The sequence below is a fragment of the Strigops habroptila genome, chromosome 2, assembly GCF_004027225.2.
Source record: "Strigops habroptila isolate Jane chromosome 2, bStrHab1.2.pri, whole genome shotgun sequence".
Classification (NCBI taxonomy): Eukaryota; Metazoa; Chordata; class Aves; order Psittaciformes; family Psittacidae; genus Strigops; species Strigops habroptila.
Window position 1 is genome coordinate 9,955,181 of NC_044278.2, and position 15,581 is coordinate 9,970,761.

Sequence of the window (15,581 nt, forward strand, 5' to 3'; positions counted from 1 at the left end):
TTTATACGGTAAGACTCATCCTTGAGAGATGACTAACTGGTATAGGCCTGCAGGGGGAGGGAGGCAAGAGGTGGGTGGGATGTCAGACAAGGATGCTTGGGCTAGAGACTCTAAATCCAGGTTCCCAAGGCTGAGGATACCTTCTCCAATGCTCAGCTGCTCCTTTGGCCGAAGAAAAATGTTTTCAGGAGGAGTTCCAGCGGGTGACACAGTGAAATGCTGTTGAGTGCGGCTCCCCTCATGGTGTGCTGCTGCCACTGGCGCAGAGCAGATGCTCAGAGGGTGAGATCTGGCCATGATGAGCTGCCATAACCAGCAAGGGGTCTGGGAAGAGCTGTCCAAGTCTATCCAGGTACTATGTCCCACCACAGCCCCAGAGAGCTTGATATGGAGCCCTGCGCTTCCTGCACATGTCCCCGCTACCATGCATCACCCGCTGGAGAGGTCGAGGAACCTCTGGTGCCACAGCTGCACCTCCTCCTCTCCCTCCTTCTCACTCAGCACCCGGTATGTCTTGTTTCTGTGGCAGCCGTGGCGAAAAACCTGCAAGGACAGCCTGAGTTCATGGGACTGATACCACTGCCCATCCTTCCCCCAGGAAAATGATGCCATGACGTATGGCATCTGCAGGCTGGGATGACAGGGGCACCAGAGGGAAAAGGGGAGAACCAGCTGGAAAGTGGGATGGAGAGGCTGATAGCTAAATGTGTGTTTAGCTGAGATATGGGCTAGTGCTCTGTGCTGCTCTTGTGTGGTTGGGTTTTGTTACCACCTAGGAAGCACCCAGTAGATGGGGGACACCTTCCCCTCCAGGGATAGACAGGGATACCCCGACAGATGGGAAGCTCCCAACAGCTCCTCTGTCTCAACATTAGCGTCTGTCTCTGATGCCATCTCTTACAGCATCTGTGCAAATCTCATGGCCTCAATTACACGCCAGCTGTGCTTGGGTCACTATTTGTCACCCCCTCCAAATACACACAATTCTGTCCCGCTGGAGGGAAAAGCAGTGGGCCTGTGAGTCCTGCAGTGGGGCTGGCTGTGGAGGGACCAGCGATGGAGGAGAAGGCTGTGTAAAGGGCAGTGCAGGCTGCTTCTTACCCTCTGGTTGTTGAGGCTCTGCTGGAGACACTGGTGGCTTTTGAACCCACAGTAGCTAGGGTGCTGAATTCCATCTGAGTCACAGATCTAGGGGGAGATGCGAATGAAAGCCAGAGGAAGAAGAGGAGAAAGAGGGATGGGAGCATCCACTGGTCACCCACCTGGTTTGGGACATCTCCATCTTTGAAGGCACTGTACTCTGCCTTCAGCCAGAGGGCCACTCGAGCATCCTCACAGCCGTGAGTGGCCATCCGGCTGCACCAGTACTCTGCCCTCAGCCCTCTGAAAACCTCCATGCCATAGTACTCTGAGGTCTCCGGGAAGCTGGTCTGCAAAAAAGGGATAAAGAGAGCTATGCTTCTTCCTTGCCTCCCCACCACCCAGCCTAGGCTCCTGCTCAGAGGCCAGCAGGACATGCAGCACGGTTGGTACCTTGTTGCTTGCAGCCTGGTGCTGGGCTGAGATCTGAGGGTTGATATAAGGGGAGAAGCTGCCTGTCTCGCAGTGAACACGGTTCAGGGTATGGATGTTTTGACATTGCTCCCTCTTCAGCGAGCAGAAAGCACAGTTAGGACACAGGTCCATGTGAAGCCGCCCGAGGCTGTCACACACCTAGGGTGGATGCAGTCAGGAGGTCAGTGGGGAAAAAGGAGACTGAGGGGCTCTCATATCCCTGGCTTAGAGCTTGCCTCCCTGGTCACCAGGTCAGCTTCTCCCAGGAGGTGGCACCTGAAAGGACAGTGCTGATGAGCTCTGGCTGCCAGAGCACTGTGGTCAGCACTGCAGGGAGCCCTGCACACAGAGGGAGTCAAAAGTGTGCATCAGTGTCTTTACCGAATCTCCGAACCCAAGGATTCTTTCTTCCATCTCCTTCCAAGCCTGAGTGACCACTGACGAGAGACAGTTTCCCTCCAGCATTGCATAGCACAGGATCATCACTGCCTCATCCTCCTTCAGGGCTAAAAGGCTGACAGAGGAAAGGACAGAGGAAGTCAAGTCTCGTCTCTTGTCACAAGCTGAAGAGATAGACCTTTAGTTAAAAACTGAAGGAGGAAAAACAACCCCAAAGCATAGCAAAAAAGCCCTTCCCAAAGAAACCTTGGACTCTTGGCCAAGCTGCATGGAGGAACGTGGGCATCTGCAGAATATGTGCACATTCAGGAGTACGTGAGAGAAACTGGACAAGGAGCATAGCTTAAAGAACCTTCCCATAAGGCCCTTTTTTTGTCCATCTGAGTGTACAGCAAGGAGGTGTTAGAGATCTGCTGAGTGTTGACCATGGGGCAGCCCCATTTGGGTCTGGGGTATGTAACTTATTAAGCCTCCCTCCTGCTTGAACCAATATATTTGTCAGAAAGGGGAAAAAATTGGTAACAACGAATTAACTGTTCATCCAAACCAATATGGGAAGCTAAAAGCAGAAAATTTAATGCCAGCGGGATAAGGACAATATTTTGCATCTCTTAGGAAGAGTAGAAATTGTAGACATGGTACAACGGTGTCAGTTATCAGTAATGATGCAGAAGAGGTAAAAATGCTCATTAAATATTTGTCTTCTGCATCTGGAAACAAAACCAGCAATAAATACAGCAACCGGTTTAGTTTCTGATCTGGCAGAAAGTAAGAAGAACAGCAATTACTTACGTTAAAATGCTCTTAAAATCCGTACATGGGCTAACCTGTATGAAGAAGTTTTCCTGAGAGGAGCTTAAACTTTCTGGAGACCTTCAGATTAGCATTAGATTTCCTAAGGCTTGGAAAACTTTCACCTAGAGTGAGAAGCTAAAAAAGCTTTACTTAGCTGAGCAAAGACACTAGCGGGTCGCCACTCGGTCAGTCAGTCAGTACTTTTACCAAGGTGTGGATCATCTGGAAGGCTCTTTTCATTAGGAGATGGAACAGTAATGACTTTTGGTGACTAGAATTTGGGATGAGATCCATTCAAACCAGAAATTAGCTGCATTTTCCTGTCACGAAGGGTATTTACAATGGGAGCAACTGATGGGGTGGTTTCTCCACAGCTTGGAGACTTTAAAAAGATATCCCAAATTTCTCTTAGTAGAAGGGCCACATGATACTGTTTTTTCTTCAGGGCTCATCAGGCAGGGCTCTCCATCCTGTACTGAGCAGGAAGGCCAGGGTGAATGATCAGAGTAATTGCCAGGCCTGAAGGCTAAAAGAGATCAACCTCCCTACTGTTACACTCTTGCAGTTATGTGGTGTGTGAAGAAACCGAGCTGTAAGGAATGACTGGTATTCATGGATATGTGAGAGTCAAACACTGTATGCACAGGAACATGCAGATGCTTGGCATTTGCATTGGGTTTGGGTGTGCGCTCACATAGGAGAACATGGGTGAGCATTAGGGTTACTAGAGAAGTTTTGTGCACCTCCTTAATAGACCCCTAGGCCCTGCCATACACCGTGGATGAAGGAGCTCACAGCGCACGCTCTGTACTTGCAGCGGGTCAGAAACAAGCAATGCTGTATCCAAACAGATCATACTAACCAGAAGCAAATGAGCATGTCAGGACCTTTGAAGGCATCTGTCTCTACTAAAAGAGAACCTGGAAAGTCTTAGTCACAGAAAATATGAGTACTAGATTTTTCTTTAAAAAAGACATTAAAAAAGTTGAGCTTGTTTTATCACAGTGCACCAGATGCTGCTCTGAGCCTGCATTGAGGTAAGCAAAGATGTTACTTCAGCACACCATCCTGTACTGTACTGTGGACAGGCTGCAAATGGTGTTCTGTAGATACAGACATGTGAACAAATTACTGTGGTGCCAGCCCAAAGCACGTCAACCACATCCACTGGAAAACTGAGGACAGCTGAATACCTGGAAATCTACATATCCCAAGCCTGTGCATCTCTTACTGCAATGCATCACAGTGTGACCAACCTGGTCAGAGGTTTGCGAAGGGAACGTCTGAGTTCAGAAAGGACAAAAGAATGCAAATTGAGGAGAGCAGTGGCACATGCTAACTCTTTCAGGAAAGTTGGAAAGATTAAAAAGTGCCAGCAAAAAAAGAGAAATAAATCCCCCATATCCTGTATCCTTCCACAGCCTATAAGATCCTTTATGTTCATTCTTCCATTCCATGGCTCCACATGATACTTTTAATCTGGGAGGTTTTTTTGTTTCCTCTGTAAACATTCAGGCCATTTAGGATACCAAGAAGAACAGGAAGTTTTAAATTTAGACCAAAAAGTCTGTGCTGATCCCACATGAAAATCCTGTCTAAGCTTGTTCAATTCAACCCTCACAGCACTTTTCTGTGCCTGGGAGCTGAACATCACTGAGAGAAGAACCAGTGACAGCTTCCAAGGCACACCTAGCATTTCTCTTCTGTAAAGCATTGCTCTTTGTGTGGGGATTACCTGACACTGACAATTTCTCTCTTTAAGCAGTTGTAACCCAGTAGAACAAGCGTTCAGCCCACTTTGCTGATAAATCTGTGACAGCCAAAGGGAGTCTCTGCCACCACTCCAATGCTTGACTGCTTAGGCACAGTTGGATCTTCACCTTCAGGATTTGGTAAACTGGCTGGGGCATCTCGATAGGACTCACACATTTCAGTTAATGACCCTAATATTATTCTCCAAACTTTTCTGAAAGAATTTATCCACAAGTATGTCACTAATGGCTATTGTTCCACTACTTGCTTGTTATTCCAGCGGCACGTTGTGATTCAATTGCTTCTTCATCACACCAGGATGATCGGGCCAGTAAAGCGAGAGGTATATTAACAGTCATTAAAGTGATATGAATGGCTCTGGTGTTTTCACCACTGAGGTAGGAAAAAAAAAAAGAAGAAAACTGTCCAGCTTGCTGTACTTTAAAAAAAATAGCAAATAAATAACAACCTGAGGCTTAGAAAGCAACTTCCAATAAAAGGGTTTAACAGCCTTTGCTTTCTCCAACACACGTACTGGTCCAAGAAGTGCAGCCCAAACAAGACGCAAATAGATTACAGGCAGAAGAGGCATAAAAGGGAACTTTGCTATAAAGAGTGCTTCCATAAGTAGCGATGAAACATCTGCTGAGTGTTGATGACCTACTTGTTCAGAACAGATGCCAAGTCAGATGTGGGTAGGAGCCTCTGCTGCACAGCAAACTTTCGACTTGTAGACCACGTTTGGTATGATCAGCTCTTGCATTCCTACGCACTACCTATTGACACTTTGCTGTTGGCCCTGTATGCAGATGCACATGAATTGTGTCTGTAATGTCCACTCACCCAGCCAGGAAACTGAGTTGTGCTATCAGCCTGAGGTTACCAACAAATTCTGTCGCCGTATCTGCCACATCCTCCTCTATCTCTGTTCTCCATCTCTGCTGTGAGGCTTCCTGGCCTCCTCAAGGTTGCAAAATTATCAGCTGGTTTACCACCTCTGGGTGAGTGAGATACATCTGTATCATCCCCAAGTGACAGCCAGCTCCTGAAAGTAGCTGAGAAGTGTCAGGAGAATGGGTCCCATCCCACATCACCAGACCCAAGAAGGGATCCTGTGCTCCTCCCTTGCTTGTGGGCACCTGCAATCCACAATGCTGTGGCACTAGGTACACCCCAGGGCTGTCCCTGGTTTCTCTCCTGGCAATGCCCAGCACCCTGTCACTGCTTTTTGGTGTATCCAGCCACTCTCCCACTGCCGTTGCCTTATGGCAGTGCTGGGGCTTTGTGTCCCATCACAGTGGTATTACAGAAAAATGGTATGGACCCTGCAGAGCATAACAGCACTGCTGCTGGTCCCCTGCACTCATTGACCCAGTGCCGAGCATGTCTGTGGATGTGCGGAAGTTTCACCATGCATCAGGGAAAGTGATAGGTCTAAAGCAATTTTCTAATGCAAATCCCTCCCCAGCTTAGTACCTCTGCACATTGGTGGCCTAAACTGGAAAAAGCCTAGCAGTTACTCGGAGGCAATATTTCAAATGGAATGTGAAAAAATGTAAATAAGAAGAATCTGTGGGCCAAGATCAGTAATTGCTCAAAGGCAAAAGGAGAAAAACTCAAGTAAAAGCCTGTCTTGGTTTAACGTCTCAAGACACGGAGTGACACACATAGAGCCTGCTTCAGTGTATCTCTGAAGAGTGCTAGCTAACAACATCCACCTTTCCCTCATCATGATGACAAGGATTTGGGCCATTAGCTTTCAGTTGCTGAACCTCTCCAATATTGGCTGGCTGTGTGAGGTGGAGTGAATACCTGAGGCAAGCAAAAAAGAAGATAAGAGCAACCAGCAGCTTTCTAGCACTTTGTAACCTCTGATTTAGGGTGGTTGCTGCAGGAAACTAAAACCACTAAGGAAAAAGCCATTCTTAGCAGTTTCAGAAAGAAAAAGAGATCTGGGCCTGAATGCTAAGAAGACAGGCAGGCTGGCTAGGTACCTGACAGATCAAACCCAGCAAGTAATCCCACACGGGAGCTATCAGGAGAATGGGGATGTAAATACATCTCTCCTGCTGACCTGCATGATATTGCAGCCTTTTACCTCTGCCCCCGAGACACTGAGACACCTCTGCTTTGAGAGTCTCAGAAGCCTTGGAGCACCTGAATTTCGTCTAGCCTGGTGGCGAGAGGACAACCTGCCTTGTCACGACTCCCCTTTCACAGTTGGTTGTGCACAGTAGCAATAGTGAGACACTAAATTGGTCCCTGGACTCACTGAATGGCCAAATGATACCACTACATAATCCCCAAGTCACAGCTAAAAGCAGCTTGAGAATCCCCAAGTCACAGTTCCTGAAAGCAGCTGAGGAATGTCAGGGGAACTGGTCCCATCCTGCGCCACCAGACCAAGAGTGAAAAAAGGAATTGCAGACAGGTGATGGTAAGTCAAAAAGGGTGAGTTTTTTTCTGGGGATGGTATTTTAATGAATGGTCTGGTCTTAAAGCTGCTGGGGGTGAAGTACATAAGCACCACAAGAACCGTTTGGAGGGGTAAAACGGGAGGAGGAGGGTGCAGCCATCGGGAGGGCTCAGCTCAGCCTTGCTGGGGAAGCTGGGCTCGAGAGCATCCATGCACAAATACCAACAGGACGAGGGCTGTATCCAGGACAGCCGTGACACAGAGAGAGGTGTAGGGGTCATAGCAGACAAATAACGCAAAAGCACGAAGCCCTGGGAAAAAGGGCAAATGCAATTCTTGTGTGCAAACAGAAGAGCAGGGACAGGAGGTTGATCTCCTTCTGCATACCCAACTGCCAAAACCCATTGCTGAATGGTGCACACAGAGCTGGAGCATGTGGATGTTTTGAAAGGACACTGAAAATTGCCACAGAAAATGAGAGTTGGATGGGCTTTACAATGTAAGAGCTACAGAGCTCTTTTTAGCTTACTGCAAGGCTGAATCATCCTATATAGGTAACTTTGAGGAGAAGAAATACTGGGAAATAAATAGCTCATTAATTGTGGGGCAGAAAGCCCAATAAAGGACTAGAAACTGAAAGTGCGCTAAGAGACATTCCCCCCCACAATGATTCACTGCTAGCAGAAAGACCACAAAAGCATGCTGCAAATTCCTCACCTTGCTATATTACTGCCTTTGCCCTGTTTCTCTCTAAAGGTCACAGCTGGCTTCATCAGGTACTGTGAAAGCTGGTAGAGCTACCAGAGCAGCTGCCACAAGCAGGAGTGAGCAAGAAGGGATGGATGTCCTGCTGGACATAAGACCTTAGAGAAGACACGCAGCCCTGAGTTTGTGCCTGTCACAGGCATGTGTACCTTGTGTTAAACCAGGCGCTGAATGGCACCTCTGCATGCTGACCAGTCCCACCCAGCACTGCTCCTCTTGCTGGAATGGAAATGCCTCAAAGCATTTTGCCCCTTTTTTAGGTCATGGTTTGAAGTCCCTTTGCGAGGAGGTAGGATGTGGTGAGCAGCAAAGCCGACAGGCATGGTCTATCTTGCCTTTTAATCCTCACTTGGGTTTAAGCTTTGCTTAGCATGATTGATGGGGCTTGGCTGCCAGGTTACAGACACCCAGTCAGCATTAGTGTCTTTGAGAAACTCTGCAGTAGCATAGTGAGTGTCATCTGCAATCACAGCAGACCCTCAATAATCCCAGTGTAACTAAATCAGAGCAAGGCTCAATTTCAGAGGCAGGGAAAATGAACAGAATTTTCCCTCAATGAAACAGAATTTTGCCTTAGAGTACATAGACAAGAAAAAATTTGTCAGGCAGTAAATTAGGAATGTAACAGGAATATTAGGAAGTAGGATGACATAAGTTACAGCCTTGCACAAGAACAGTTATAGCTTTAACAGTAGGATGCAATCCATTTTTACATGCAGAAGTGGAATCTCTGGCTAACTGTAGTAGTGTGCAGTGTGTTTAATAGACCCCACAGATGTGCAATCGTGCACAAAACGTGTGCTTATAGGAACATCACTAGCCAGCAACAGACTTGAAAACAACATGACTTCTCCATGAAAACCACATCTAGACAGCATTTTTGTTTTTGCTCTTGGCAAACAAAGTAATCTTTGCAACTCAGTCAAAGCAACTGGTCCAAAGCCACAAAGGTCTAAATGATCAAAAAGTAAATTTGAATGAAAACATATGATCCTTTTGCAGATCTTTTCTGTTTGGACTCACCTCAGCTGCTTGAGGACAGAGGCAAATGGATCCTAGTAGATCAACTGAGAAGAGCTCAAGATGCTTGACAAGCTCATAGAGCATCCCTAGACCAGAGGAACTAAGAGGGGTGTGTAAAAGGATTGCAGCAAGCTGGACTGCCACAGCGCATGCAGCTGCTTTCAAAGCCAGAACCTGGAAACAGAAACTCCTTAAGAAGAGCAATGCACAGATCCAGAACGCAGAGATGTGCTCAAGAAGTAGTGCTCCTGCACAGCCAGGAGCAAGGCTCTGTGTTCCTGGCTCTGGTTTCTATCCCGGGGCTGCTTTTGCTCTACCTGGGTTAGGACAGAGCACTCTGCAGAGCACTCCTCGGGTCAGACTGTTTTGAGAAACATCTGCTTCACATTGCACAGCAAGACAGGTTTACCTCAGTGTCCCAAGGCCCCGTGTTCACAAGGAAGCTATTTCTGCAGGTCATCCAGATTCCCAGGAGTTGGGAGGAGGATGAGCGCAGGAGGTGATTGCACACTGCAGATGACCACAGGGTGGGGATACACGTGCAGAGGAGAAAGCCCTGCCTGCAGCAAAGGCCTAAATGCACTTTGCTTAGGATGCAAAGGCAATAACACTGTCAGGCGCTAGCAGTGCTGGCTCACCCTCTCTCTGCTCACTCTGTGCTGGCGTGGGGGTGTCTGAGGGGCTCCCCGGCTACAGTCCTGCTCTGTGTGGGATAGCTTGATTCAGAAAACCTGCCTGCACTCGCCAGCTGAGGGCAGGAGCATGAATACCATGGAGCTACCAACGGGCATGCATTAGGACAGCCCTGCAGGGGTAGTGTGTGGTACCCTGCCAGGCAGGGAGATGGGTCTTCCCCTTACCTGCCACGGGATGCTGTTTCCTGCATCTCCTCCTCAGGGCTGCCTGATGTGCTCTCTGAGTCTGGCTTGGTGCTGGAGTTCAGAGAAAAGCCCTTCCTGCCCACCTGGGACGTCTCCAAGTCAAGGGCCATGTGGATCAGCTGCCAGATGCTGTTCTGCAGGCGTTGCTCCCAGGCTTGCTCTGGCTGGTCAGGGAGTCCGAGCCAGGGAGCCACTGGGGTAGGGGTAGGTGGGACTGGCAGGGTCAGTGGGGGCACAGGCAGCCCCCTGCCTTGCTGGGGTCTCGGCAGCTTTGTTGTGCCCAGGGCGAGATTCCTTGGCACTGGTTTCTGATTCGACAGTGCATAGGAGTACTTCAGGAGAGTGTCAACACTGGTGCGCAGCAGGCTGTCAGCAGGCAAGAAAGCCTGCCCTGGAGCTGGGGATAGAGTGGGACAGGGGTAATGAGGCCAGCCAGAAAGCTGCTGTAGGGGGGAAAACAGCTATGGGAGATCAGCTGGAGAGCAGGGATGCCCAGCACAGCTTGGTGCAGCCGTACCTTCTTCTGCAGGGGAGGTTTTGCCCCTTGTCCAGGAGCCCAGCATGTGGGTTTGCTCTGTTGGGAGAAGGCTTTTTGGAGGAGACAAATTCAGACATGGGATTCGCTGAGCAGAGGAGAGAGGGAGAAATATGAGTCCTGCTGTGCTGTCTTCCCTTCCTCCTCACTCCTTGCATCTCCCAAGAGATACTGCCCCCCACCCTGTCCAGAATTCTGCACCCCACCTTGATGTAGAACTGGCGTGTGAAGCAGCGGTACTGGGCGAAGTGGCAGAAAGTCTGAAACCATGGTGCCTCCAGGAAGTCAGAGCAGACTGGCCCTGGAGAGAGGTGAGAGACAAATGTGGGATAGGGCAGGAGGCAGGCTTTGGCATTTGTCACATTGAGCTGGGTGCAGCAAGAGATGGGGACCCCTGGACAGCGGTTTTCAGAGCAGCTTGTGCTTGAAGCTGTGCCTTCAAGTGGAGACCACAGCCTTGTGCTATTGCGGCTCCCAATCCCAGGTGACACATGCACTTTCCCTCCAAACCACTCAGCTTTTCATTTTGCCCTTCTGCCCTTTTTCACATGGTCATCTTTCCTTTTACAGAGACTCAAACCTCCTCTTTCCAGTTCCTGATAAGGACTCTATTACTAGCCCTTGAAGGATTTTAAAAAAGAAAAAAGGCAAGCAGTGATGTGATGGGTTAAAAAGCTGACTGGACTGGGCCTAGCAACACCGGAGGAGACAACCTGTTCAGGGCAAAATAGTTTGACCTTGATTCCATCTGTGCAGGGGATGGAGCAAAGTCCATAGAGCCAAGATGCCACTGGCAAAGTCTGTGCCTGTACACTTATGCACCACAGTCTTGACCAGCACTGCTGACGCTACTGGCTCAAAAGCCGCAGCTCTTCCTGCAGTGATTGCAGGATAGCTGAGGTCATGCAGGAGAGGTTTGGGGAGGGGGTAATCTTGTGCTCTCTCTGCTCTATGATTGCACAGCCCAGCTAGCACAGCCAGCCCATTCCACACACCAAACAGGTTAAGCGCTGGCTGAGGCAGAGGAGGTTAGTAGTGGAATTGCACTGCTCCCCTCTTAGTTGCTTGTTCACCATCTTTTACACCATATGCGCTTCTCTTGGGCTGGGCATATGGATTCACTAGCAGAAGTAGAATTTCAGGTATCCACCAAGATCCCAGCCCAGAAAAATGCCCAGCTTGTAGGGAACACGCCAGATCCTCACCCTGTCCTTTGGTGATGCTCTGTAAAATCTCTCCAGGATGTGGGGGACATGGACTCAGCCAGTGCAATGCTCTTCCATGTGGACTGGGAGCTGCAGAGTTGCTCTCCATCACACAGCCACTACTTGCAAAGGAACATTGCTGCCATTGGGCAGGCAGGATGCCCAACCGTTTGCTAACCCCAGTGTTAGCTTGGCTGTCCCAGCATTCCCAGCAGTGCGCACCAGGCCAGGCTTTGAGTATTACAGCTTGCTATGTCCTGCCACAAACCATTCCTATGATGATACAGAAACTTTCCATTTTGGTGTGGGAGAAGAAGAAAAGTACATTTTCATTCCAGCATCTGGGAAGCAAAGGAAAACTTGACACAGATAAAGTTTCCCATGGGCTCTCTTTGCTGGTCTCTTTATTTCCATGATGGCTCAGCTCTCTCACAGTCTGTTGAACACTGATGACATGGCCTGACGAGCAGCTTGCCTCCTTTAGCACTGATCCCTCTTTTCTCTCATCTCATCTACCCTATGGAAATACTTGCCTGGCTTTGAATCCTCTGACTTTCTTGTCGAGAGCAGCCTTTCCCAGCACAAGCTGCTTGGTTTAATCAATGTTATCTTCTGCCTTCTTCCTCTGCTCCTCCTGCCCATGTGTTTGCTGGTTTGCTGCAAACAGCTACAGCTTCTGCTGGGTGTAAGGAAGCCTCTGGGCTTTGTGGCCAGCTCACAGGAGCTCCCAGCATGGGGGAAGGGAAGGTAATTGGGGCAATTAATTAACAATCACTAAAGAGATGGAACCAGCCAAGGTATTTGCATACACTCATCAGGAAAACATCTTCCTGACTCATTTTCCACAACAAAGAGCGTTGAAAGGCTTCATGTAGGCTTCCCTTGTTTGAAACACAAGGTAACTCCTTTCCTCAGCACCACATCTGAAGAGGCACAATTAATGCTCATGAATATTTGGCTATAGACAGCATTGCCATTTTATCTGTGCAGGCACTAGAGGCAAAACACATGAGGGCACATGTTCTACTCTGTCTGCTCATCCTCTCAGCCTGGCCGCAACATAAGCCAAAATAGCCCCAAAGCTGGAAAAAAGGGGGTGTGGAGGGGAATAAAGTCTGCCAGATGGGTCTGTGGGGCTGAGGGATGAAGGAAAAGAAGGCAAAGAGAGCATCCTGCAAAATTGTTACATCTCCTGGAATTCCCAGGTGTTCCAGCTCTTGGCAACTGATCCTCCAAAGGTAGCAGCAGTGGGAATGTGGCTGGATATGCCAAAAAGCAGTGCCAGGGTGCTGGGCATCACCAGGAGAGGAACCACAGACAGATGGTGCACTGGAACCCTGGGTGCACCTAGTGCCACAGTATTGTAGATTGCAGGTGCCCACAAGTGAATGAGGAGCCCAAAACCCATCCCTGGGTCTGGTGATGCAGGGTAGGACCCATTCCCCTGACACAGCTGCAGAAACAAGCAAGAAATAGTTGCCCTCAAGCTGCAGTCCAAATAAGCACAGTTGGCTGATCATTCAGATCATTGACGTTCATAGCTAAATATAAAGACATATTTTTTATGAGAAAATTGTTCCTATTTTTTTTCCTCTGAAGAAAAATACAACAGAAGTAGTCCCAAGTTTTTCAGCTGCACAGATATAATTATGCCACTTAAATTCTCTGATGCAGGGGTGCAGGGAAAGTATGACTGCAGAGATTTAAAGGGTGCTGTTGCTATGGCGCTTTCTGAACTGGGATGTTTCTTGGCTCCTGAAATGTTCAACACTTAAAAAAGCAGCTTATCAGCTCAAGATTTCTTAAAGGCCCATGAGAGCCTATAAGCCAAGCTTCTGTGTTAAACCCCACATCAAGCTGGAAGCAGGCGGTCAGGTTGCAAGATGAACTGTTTGGAAGAGGTGACGAGCTTCAGCAAGATTCAGAAAACTGTGGCCAGTTTTTTGCCCCACCAACGGAGATATGGAGAAGATGAAATGCTCAGTGAAGGGCCAACAAGGTGCCTGTGGCTTTCAGCCCACGACCTGTGAAGAGAGCCCAGGGCAGCTGTGCTTCTTCAGCTGGGTGAAGAGGAGATGGGAAGGTGAGATAACAGTAGCCCACAAGGACCTGAAGGAAAGCTACAAGATGACAAAATCAATGTCTTTTTGGTGGTGCCAAACAACACAAGAAGGAAGAAACTGCAAATTCCTGTTTGGGAGGTTAGGACTGTCCATTAGGAAAAGCCTTTTTTTTTATTCCAGGAGAGTGGTGCAGCACTGGAAGGGGTGCCCAGAGAGGCCACAAAACCAAACTCCCTTGTACAAAGCCAGGGTGCTCTAGTGCTGGCAGTGTCCTGCTCCACAGTGGACTTTGGGCTAGACACCCCAAACCAACCCCTTCCACCTTCATTATGACCCATCCCCATCCCCGTTCCCTCAATCCTGTGGCATTCTAGGGGGCAGAGAAACAGCAGGCTCTGCTGCAGGCGGGGTGATGTCCCTACCGTTGGGGATACGGCCATGGTTCTCCTCCTGGTCCAGCTGCAGGATGATGGGGCTGAGGCAGCCGTGTACCTGGCGCAGCTGGCAGGACACCTCCGCCTTCCAGGGGGGCTGCAGGCGAGCGAAGAAGAACTGGTACTCTCTGTCTGACAGGGGGCTGCCCGGAGCAGGACGCACCGGTGGGGCGACACAGGACATCAGCGAGGCCAGCAGACCTGGGGGAGAACGCAGGCTGTGCTTAACCCTCCTGCATGGGGACAAGCGGGGAAAGGAAATGGAAAGAGCAGCCTGCTCCTGTCTGCTGGTGATGAGTGGGGCACAGGGTACCAGCTCCATCACCCCTGCTTGCAGGGCTCTTGGGGAACCAGGAGCCCCGGGGAAAAAGGAGAAAAAGAATGAAATTAAAATTATTTAAAAAAAAAAAAGGAAAAAAATTAAAAAAAAAGAGAGAAGAAGAGAAGAAGAAAGGAAAAAAAGGACAAAGAAAAAAGAGAAAAAATAATGAAGGAAAAAGAAAAATAAAAAAAAGGAAAAGTTTTAAAAGAATAAAAAAATAAAAAAATAAAAAGAGAAAAAGAGAAGAGAAGAGAAGAGAAGAGAAGAGAAGAGAAGAGAAGAGAAGAGAAGAGAGAAGAGGAGAGGAAAAGGAAAAAGAAAGGAAAAATTTTACAAGGAAAAATAAAGGGAAAAGGAGAGAAAAAGAGAAGAAAAAAACAGAAAAGAGAAAGTGAGCAAAAAGAAAGAAGAAAATAAAAAATGATGAAGAAAAAAGAAAAATAAGAAAAAAGGAAAAATTTTAAAAGAAAAATAAGATAAAATGTTTAAAGTTGGGGAGTTTGGTTTGGATAGAGAGATTTTTATTTTTGGTTTTGTTTAGTTTGAGGGGTTCTTTGGGTTCTTTCCCCACAAAAGCCTCACTTGCCTGGTGCCCCTGGAGGCACCCGCAATGGTGCAAGCTCCGCTCCCACCTCTGTGAGCTGCCCACTCCACCACACCAGGGGCCCGAGCCCCAGCCCCTCCATGGGGACATCGCTCCATCTTCTCCCTTCTCTCCTTTGCCTTCAGCTGAGTCCTCTCCCCCTGCCTCCAGCATCATCCACAGGGATGCTCTGCCCTGGCCCCACATCCCTCCAGCCACCCTCCTGACTGCAGCAGTGCCTGTGGTCCCAGTGGGGAGGTCTAGTGAGGCAGGAGTGAGGGCTGGCATCAGCAGGGGCTTCAAGTCTCCCTCCAGCACTGGCTCTGCGGTGGCCCAAGGAAGGTGGGCAGGGAGCAGGCAGGGGCCACTCACCCACGAGGCACAGCAGCCTCAGCATGTCTGCCCCAGGCATCAGCACTGGGTTCTCCTTGGTGGCCCGGGGCAACGGCGGAATGAGAAGGGGATGGTGGTGGAATGAGAAGGGGATGACATCACAGTGGGGCTGGGGAAGGGCATGTGGAGGGGAGCTGAAACACAAGGCTGAGGGGAGATGGGCATCCCATGAGGAAGGCAAGCCTTTGTCCCACTACGGGGACAAGGCAAGCAAGAGCTTACCCGTCTGCTCAGGGACACGGTGGTGGCTGGCAGCAACCTGCAACAGCATCTGAGGCCTGGCCAGGCTACTCCTGGGCTGAGGATCCCCCAAAAGCAGTACCTGTAGGGTACCTTATATCCCAAAGCATTTTGTGCTCTTCTGCAGGAGAAAGGGGACAAACTCTGTTCCACCTGCAGGGGATTGAGACGCCCCCCCCTCCCCCCATGCCTCCCCAGGTCCCAGCACCGGCTTGCTTCAG

At 49.1% G+C, this 15,581-nt stretch overlaps 1 protein-coding gene across 1 annotated transcript; it reads right to left on the reverse strand.

The window, feature by feature from the left end:
• Positions 1–82: 82 nt before the first annotated feature.
• ACRBP (acrosin binding protein) lies at positions 83–15,124 on the reverse strand. The gene is given in 11 exon segments (XM_030471668.1): positions 83–172; positions 175–219; positions 1,102–1,188; positions 1,263–1,430; positions 1,534–1,713; positions 1,936–2,068; positions 9,565–9,982; positions 10,103–10,208; positions 10,327–10,421; positions 13,811–14,023; positions 15,100–15,124. Coding segments are annotated over 11 exon segments (1,560 nt in total).
• Between the last annotated feature and the right edge of the window lie 457 nt (positions 15,125–15,581).